The 9,141-nt window shown below is 33.2% G+C and overlaps 1 protein-coding gene across 1 annotated transcript; it reads left to right on the forward strand.

The window, feature by feature from the left end:
* Positions 1–3,424: 3,424 nt before the first annotated feature.
* On the forward strand, positions 3,425–8,676 carry LOC106719714 (fibroin heavy chain). The gene is made up of 5 exons (XM_014514145.2): positions 3,425–3,509; positions 3,866–4,494; positions 6,205–6,218; positions 7,100–7,173; positions 8,178–8,676. The coding sequence occupies exons 1-5, from the start codon at positions 3,498–3,500 to the stop codon at positions 8,637–8,639; spliced, it is 1,191 nt and encodes a 396-aa protein (XP_014369631.2). The 5' UTR covers positions 3,425–3,497; the 3' UTR covers positions 8,640–8,676.
* Positions 8,677–9,141: the final 465 nt, after the last annotated feature.

Consider the following 9,141-nt stretch of genomic DNA (forward strand, 5'->3'; position numbering starts at 1 on the left):
AACAAAGTAAGTTTTTACGTTATGCAATAAGTTAAATAGAAAGTAAAGAAAACCAATGTTTATACCTCAAGCGTTCTTAAACCAACGAAGACATTTTCATGGAAGTTTGGTAGGATGTTCTGCTGATGCCCTTTGTCGTAACAATGTGAAATAGTAATTTTTGAGATCTTAAAATCTAATTAATAATATTTTATTAACAGTTTTACGTTTTTAATGTAAGTTTATGTTCTTACGATGTTATTATTTAGACTTCAACATATATAATGAACGTAATTACTCAAAAGATTTTAACAGTGCTTTATGTCGGCCGATCTTTTATCACTCAAAATGTTTCTATTTCGTCACTATAACGCCTGATAGACGAAATACAATGCACGTATCTCAAGGTTAAATAGATTAAGCTATAGATAGGGTTGTGAAAAAAAATATAATAATATTATTTATTTCTCACAATTTTTTTCTGATCCAATGCATTATTCAAGGATTTCGTAAATTGTAAAAATTATTTCTTCATATTATAAGGCAAATAAAATTTAGATATTAATATTTGTATTAAAATATTTACTTCACTGACTTTAAAATTTCTATCTAGGTTCCAAATCGATAAATTTGTACAGTAGCCTGAATAAAATTAACACATATCTGTAAGTAACAACTTTCCGTCTACATTTTATATTTCAACTGTATTGCAAAATATTTAATCGACAGCCCTGGGAGATCACGTTTTGAGCACGACTGACCTGTCCACGTGTGTCGCAAAAGTTGAATTACTGATCCGTGGCCGGACCTTTATGTGGTCCTAATAGAACAATAATGAAACGAAACTGAATTACGAAATTTTGAAATGAACGACATTAACATTTCTTCATACATGTTCCTACATCCTGTGTTTGGCTCTCATTTGTTGTCACGCAAAATACTAGTCAAAAAAAAAACTATGATTAGCTTTTATATTAATCTTTAGGTTTACATAGTGATAGTAACCGTCCACGGATTTTATATATATATATATATATATATACCTATATATATTTGGAATTTATTTTTGTAATTATTTTAATTTTGTTTTGAATATTGAGTGATCATGATCCAAAATATTATCGTTACTAACCACATTGATACCTTGAAATAACTTCTGTTACAAACTGTATTAAGTAATACTGTTGAAAAGAAGAGAAGCATATACAAGATTTAAATTTTTAAACAATACCTTTTTAACATTGTCATTTCTAAATACAAAACAAGCACCATAGAAACTGTACATGCTCTACAAACTGTTGCTATTGTTACATACACTAATTAATAGACAGAGTTAATGAATTTCAAATGTATAACTTTTGTTTCTTCATTGCCACATAAACTAGATTCGCAATTGCATATTTTTATTAGAAAAACGTCGTCCAATTAAAATGCTCGTTAAAAGTATTTGTTATCTGAAACAGAAATAACGAAGGTTGAAATAATTACTTGAAACACCTATACCTGAATTAAGGACATACGATCTTTGTTGGGGATTCTGGAATATAATTATTTATTTGCAGTAAGTTAACAAAATATAAGCTAAAAAAAGAACTGATTTCAGTAGGAATTATAATGTTTTTAGAATCGGAAATAATAATAGGATTATTACATCTCTGATATTAATCTAACGGTGAAGGAACACGTCGCGGTTGATAGCTTTTTTTATAGGGTGGCAAACGAGCATGCGTTCATCTGACATAGACCTCTGCATCTGCAGATGCGTTGCCTGCCTGCCTAAATCTACTCAGGTCCAATTTAATTAACTAAGTGTCAGTTGACCCTAATTTAGGTTTGGCTCGAGCCTCTTATAGGGTAGGTATTCGAGCTGTCGGTAAATCAATTCTGTGATAAATATGGTTTATGGCGATTGCTTTTCCAGGCCATGTTTAATATTAATTTAACTCTACTCAAAAGAAATATAAAAAAATCAATTATGACGTTTAATACGTAAATATGAATAGGCTGAGTTAACGAAAGATATGGCCTGAATTTGAACATATGATATTTGTTGTAAAGCTTTATACATTTACAACAGACTTGCACCTGGGTCTATTAGAAAGTGAACAGTAACCGGGCGTATTTTAACCAATCCAATGCCTTATAAAGACAAATTGGAATGTTACATACAGATTTTATAAACTTTTAGCATCTACAGTATTGTTACAATTAATAAAACATCGGATTTAATTAAGACACTGTAAATAAAACACTACTATACTCTGGTGGTCTCTCATTTTTAGGTATTTAATATGAGACATATACATCAAGCAGCTTCTAAGGCATGAGTCAACAAGGCCATGTCAGGTTAGAGCAGGTTTGTTTATTAACAAATTAATATAACTACAACACGAAAGGTACTTTAACACAGGTAGAAAAACATACAACTTTTCATTTGAAGAACTCTTCACCTGACGTTTATTGTCTATCAATACTCTCCGAAAAGAAAAAAAGAAGCGTAATAAATAAAGAAAAGGAATAAAGTACCAGATAGAGTTACGAAACCTCAATAATCAGAACAAACGCAAAATTTAACAGGATACCGATATAATTAAACACATAATAGTACTTTTTCTTCTTTGTTACTTAATAATCCGTAGGTTACTATTGCAGAAATACCCATAAAGAAACATATTGTTATGTCTTATTTTAAAGATAATGAAAGAGACGAACACATAATTTGAAAGAATGTTTTACATAAACGGGAAAGATATCATAATGAAGAAATATAAAAGAGACATAAGACATTCAATGAAATATCGAAGCAATATCAACATCATTTGAAAAGTTTAAATTATTCCTAAGTTTTAAGTATACAGTAAGTTTGAGCAATAATGTCGCTTCACTGAAGTAAATTTTGGCAGGGGACCTATTACATTATCGTAAGACAATGCTTAAAGACGTCATTAACATATCTTGGAATTATTTTTCTATATTGTACAGATCACTGGCTCAGAAAATAACATGTAATTGAATATATTTGATACATGGGATATACTTTCGTATTATTGCTTTATTAGCAGCTGGTTTATTACACTTAATGCTGAACGTTGTATAAAGTGCTTGCTTCGGTACAATAGATTGCTTAATCTAATTACTCGTATTTTTATGTCTCTTTATATTTCGAATGTTAAGAGCTCATTCCATCTCATTCATCCATATAAATTAAGACACATAATAATTAACAGGTCCAAGCTTATGTATTATAATTTAAATTAATAAATACAAATCAACTAGACCTTTGTCAACAATTCATACAATGTTGTAAGTTAATTAAATATACCTGAACACTCGAATAGTGTTAAATTTTAATGCCTATGTTCCAATTGACATCCGTAGCGGTGTCCTAAAATGGCTATATAAAATATATTACATAGAAGTTATGTGCGCTCGTACGGGGGTAAGAACCTAACGGGTATATAAGTGCAGACATTTACTTAATCCGTATCACTTGCCGTGGATCTAATACCTAAAGCAAAATGGCAGCTAAGGTACAAAAGCAAAATATTTGTAGTAGTAAATAGCAAATAATATATTGGAATATCCTAAAACATTGATTTTTTACGAGTGTTTTTTAGTTATCATTGATTTAACGAAATATTAATTTAAAAATAATTTAATACAAATTCTTATTTTTAACAACAAATATCCAATTTTAAATAGAAACTTATTAACGAGTGAATGAATATTTACAGCAGTTATAAATATCGTATGAACTATCACTAAACAACTGTCAAACTTATTATTTACTTGTGACATTTGAACGGATGTAACATCCAATAAATAACAAACAAGAGTATGAAAGTAGATAAATCAGAGTTTAATATTTACGTATTTTATTTTTCAGTTCATCGTTCTTTTGTGCGCGGTCGCCGCAGCGAGGGCGGGCAACTTATACGGAGGATCGTACGCCGCGCCAGTAGCGACCTACGCTTCGTATGCCGCTGCCCCATTTGCACTTAAGAGCTACGCCGCTCCTGCTCTCTCATACGCTGCACCTGCAGTGTCATACTCTGCACCTACAGTGTCATACTCTGCGCCTGCAGTGTCATATGCTGCTCCCGCAGTGTCATACGCAGCTGCTCCCGCAGTGTCATACGCAGCCGCACCTGCAGTGTCATATGCCGCACCAGCAGTGTCTTACGCAGCAGCCCCTGTCGTGAAAGCCGTTGCGCCAGCTGTATCTACAGTGTCATCCTACTCGACACAGACTTCTCACGGAACGCCAGTGCTGGCTAAAGCCATTGCTCCCGTCGCTACATACGCTGCCGCCGCTCCAGTGGCCACCTATGCCGCGGCCGCTCCTTCAGTGACCTACACTGCCCACGCCGCGCCCATCACCACATACTCTGCTCCGATCGCCTCATACGCTGCTTCCGCACCTTGGGCTACTTATTCAGCTGGTCCCATCTACAAGTCCGCCCTGATATCAGCGGGACACGGACTGTCCTACGGCAGCCTAGCTGGCCACGGCTGGTGATCACCTTAACATAAAAGTGAAAATCTAGTTATCTTATTTCTTCTATATTTATTGTGATACAACGCGAATAAAATTTTAAATGCCAAACTATTTTTTTTATTTCATACTTAGAAATAGTCACCTAATGTAGGTATGAGAAACTATAGGTATAATGAAGTCGCGAGCCTGACTGTTACCACAGTCACTATTATTAATTTGTATAAACCTTCGAAGTATAATATAAAAAAAAGAGATTTTAACCGAATTTACTTCAATAGAAATGCTAAGAAATAGGTTTCAAGATTGTAAATACGAGTTATAGATAAATAATAATTAATATACATAATGATGAGTTAAATTTTTGGAAAAAATTCGTGTTGTTTCCGAAGCGTGGACAAACAGAAAGTAATCACGACTGACAAATTAAATTGTAAACAGGCGCAGGTCATTCCCAAAAAATAAATAAAACAATTACAAAAAACAAAAAATCATCAAATGTTTATTTTTAATGAAATAAAATATTTGCATCAGAATTAAAGTTATGTACCAAATTTGTATAAATCTATCAACGAAAGGTGTTTAACTTCGATTACTAGATTTGACCCAAAAAAAACTACACGAGGAGCAAATTGAATAAAACTGTTTAAAAATAAATTTAACAACAACAAATAAAATCTTATCAAAATTAAAATTTAGGTAATTCATTTAAAATTCATGTTTGTTTTTTATTACATTGTTAATTATAACACATTGACCAAAAAAATTAAGTGTGGTACAAATAATATGAATTTTAAATGTTTTTTATTGTAATATAAACTATTATTTAACTGGCCGATAGTCATCTGTGTGTTTCCGACTTTAAACAGCACGTCTCAAGGTTGATACTGTTTGGAAAGGCCTGCGCTTTTCACGGTTGTTAGATATCTTTGTACCGAAACGTGCAGTAGTTCAAGAATTGTTGGAACTATATTTTGTTCTCAAGGAATCATAGACTCAATTATGCATAATTTACGAAATTAACTTACAGTCCTAGAGTACTTCTTGACCGTGGATTTCTGAGACCAAAATCTCTGTATAAAACATATCATTATCCCTATCGTTTTCTTTGACAAAACAGACATAACAAATATGTTCAACAGAGATTTAATTTCAGAAACCAACGGTGAGTCTGTCTTTCGACAAATCTTATTGAAATTTGGCACAGTTATAGTACATAATCTTAAATAACACATAGTACTACTATTACAGTACTATTCATCCTTTTTATTTCATTCCTCGCGGAAGAAATCGGGAGTAAAGCTAGTATTTTATAAAATCAAAATAAACAAAAACATAATGATTGTTTACGGGCGTGTTGACGCGTCGTATTTCGTTCCATTATCTTATTGCGTGATCTATTTTTGTCGTGACAAATGCGATCATAGTACGTTCCCCTCGCAGTAGCCTTTTCGTCACTCTTGTTTATTACATCGCTTGAAGGCGAGTGTCGTTGTGTTGATAAATTGCCGAAGTAATTGCCGCCCTCGTTGATTTAATAACGCATTGTTCGGGAGCACAGATTACGCGCCACGATGACTTTCCTATTTATTAAGAGGATGAGGAACGTGTATGTGTAATTAAAGTTTTTGATCTACGGAACAAGCAGCTGGATGATTTTGTAATTAAAATTAATTAATTTTGTAAGAATAATTAAACAGAATTATTAACCAACATCGTATGAATTACAGCTACCTGGAATCCTGTCTGATGAGGTATAAAAGCTATTAGTTTTATGTTAAACTAATTAATACTATCAGAACAATACAATCATACTCATATATTCGTTGTAATCTTCTTTTTTATCACTAATGTTTGTTTTTTTTTTAATTTATGTGCGGATGTAAAATATCAAGAAATATTGGCTGAACGTAAAGCAAATTCCCCGTTGAGTTGTCATTTGAATACATTTATTTTAAGCGAGGTACGCTTTAAAAATTAAATATACATTCAATCCCTAAGAGACGTATTAAAATTCAAATATCAGAATTTGTTCTCAGAAATCTATTTACATAGAAGCAACCTCCGTTTACTCGTAATTGCCATTATTAAAAAAAACTTAATTGAATGTATACATATTTTTAATAGGAGAAAAAATAATGCATGAAGCAACTTTCAATTGTTTCAATGTTTATTTTAGGAGTAAATAAAAGTTGAGTATTTCATTTCTTCAAAATTGATTAACTTTTTAACCAAGTCCTTATAGGAGCTACGATTCTGGTCCTTAAACGCTTCGATAACAGAGTTAGTGCTTCGTCCCTTTTATTTATGTTCATCTCGACAGATCTGATAAAAATTACCGTAAAGTTGAAAGACGTGGGAACACATTCTTTATCCTCTTATTAAGTTATCTGTTAAACATTATGAATGGTCCGTGGAGTGGAACTATAAACGTTCGTTATTCATTTGTTGGCATTGTGATTAGAACTTTTTTCACAGAACCTTCGCCGTCGATTCGCTCGAGAGGTGCAATTTAAATTATACGCAGTACTTGTGCCTACTGCTGTGGCTATTATCTTTGTACAATGGCTGCTGAAGTCATGAGCCTTGCCAGAACAAGGTTAGATTACGTTTCCGACATTTGAGTATATAAAGTTAAATTTTGCGCTCCAAATATCATTCGACTCCTCAAACTTAAAGTAACAACAATGGCAATTAAAGTAAGTCCATCATAATACTTTATTTGTATCATTAACTTTGGGGATTATGTGCATTCTGGAATTAATAACAGTAGTTTGAAGTAAAACATTTTTGGTTTCCGATAAGTGTAATCTCGGTGTCTTGATCGGTGGTCTTAGTCTATGATCCCACTCATTATTAGTGTTTTGTTTTTATTTCATTGCATAGATTCAATCTCTTTAGGAAATTCGTTTTGAAAACATGTTCAGTAAAGTTTTTTGTGCATTTTTAAGTAGTGTCTGAAATATATTGAAAATATATTGTTAATAATATTTCCCTAACACTTTTCAAGACTTTTTTTAAGTATTCTCGATATTATGAGTTGTATTTCATGACTGTGTTCTCAGATTTAGGGTCATAAAATAAGTGAAGTTGGCAAACATCCAAGACTGTTCTAACAATAAGTCCTAACATAAAGAAAGGATTTATATCAGTACTCTAGTTTCGCTACACCGAAAATTTTATGTACGCTTTGGGTCTTATTTCTTGCACTTTATAGCTACAGTTACTTTTTATTCTTTATTAATTGACCATTGAACAAGTAAATATTTCTGATATTATTAAAAAAAAAGGAAATATGTTTGCAAAGCTTATGTCAGTTTTATTTGACGGCGTTAGCCTTTAAAATATTGACTACAAATCACAAAAGTTATGGTTAGCATACAGATTAGCTACTCCAATCCAGTGTGTATCTCCAAAACAGTAACTCCGTAACTACCAGAGTGGCACAAGGAAAGGTTAACTAACAGATGAGCTTTACTGGTGTTAATTAGTTAAGTCAGAAATCCTATGACTGGCTCATAGCCAATTCATTCTTGGCACACAAATACGCTATCAGGAGTACTTAGTACTTATACTACTGAGTCATTTTTAATAATAACCCTCATTGATATAGCGTACCATAAATATCTTGAGTTAGCTACAATTTATTACAAAAATAATTTAGAACATTAATAAAACAGGCGGATTTTTATAATTGTTTCAGATTGCAGTAGTGTTGTGCATCTTCGGCCTGGCGCGCGCAGGCCATCTTGCCGGTGGATCTGCACTCGGATACTCGACCGGTCTTGGATACAGCACTGGTCTTGACCACGGTGCGGGTCTGGGCTATGGATCCGGTCTCGGTTACACGTCGGGCATCGGTCATGGAGCGGATATTGGATACGCAGGATACGGACACGGTGCTGGTTTAGGTTATGGCAGTCTCGGATACGGTAGCGGATACGGCTCCCTCGGTTATGGTAGTTACGGTGGATACAGCGGATATGCTGCACCCGGTATTTCCACTGTATCCGTCAAGAGATATTCGACTCCCGTCGTAGCATACTCCACTGGATACGGCGCTCATGGTGCATACGCCCCAGCTGTGGGTTATGGTGGCCACGGATATGGTGGATATGGATATGGTGGATACGGACAGGGATACGGTGGCTACGGCAAATGGTGAATAATCAAATTGTGAAAATTAAATAAATTAATATCAATACATTTTTGTCATTCATACAAACATTCCCAAGTAAACACAGCAAAATGAGTCCGTTGAAAATTTTCAACGGAAATTTTGGAAAATTAAATAAATTAATATCATTACATTTTTGTCATTCATACAAACATTCCCAAGTAAACACAGCAAAATAAGTCCGTTGAAAATTTTCAGCGGATTTATGATGATGTATCTTAATTAAGATCACCACTGATCAACGTCAAAGCCATAAAATATGATCATTTTGATTTCGAACCGCCTGTATATGTACAAATTTATATCTCGTTGATGTCATATTTCGCAGACTAAGTTTTATGAATCAGAATAGCAATTAAAGTTTAATAGAGTTTTTTTTAAGATCACGCGGACTATGCCATTAATTTCTATAACTCGAACAAAATACGATAAAATGATTTTATTGGCACGACTACAATTTAAAAGAAAGAAACATTCAAAGCGAAACAAG

Source organism: Papilio machaon, chromosome 11 (assembly GCF_912999745.1).
Source record: "Papilio machaon chromosome 11, ilPapMach1.1, whole genome shotgun sequence".
Lineage (NCBI taxonomy): Eukaryota > Metazoa > Arthropoda > Insecta > Lepidoptera > Papilionidae > Papilio > Papilio machaon.

Bases quoted from the DNA above. Each gene is read 5' to 3' on its own strand.
- LOC106719714 (XM_014514145.2), top strand. The intron at 7,174-8,177 runs GTAAGTCCATCA...TAATTGTTTCAG, and splicing joins TAACAACAATGGCAATTAAA to ATTGCAGTAGTGTTGTGCAT.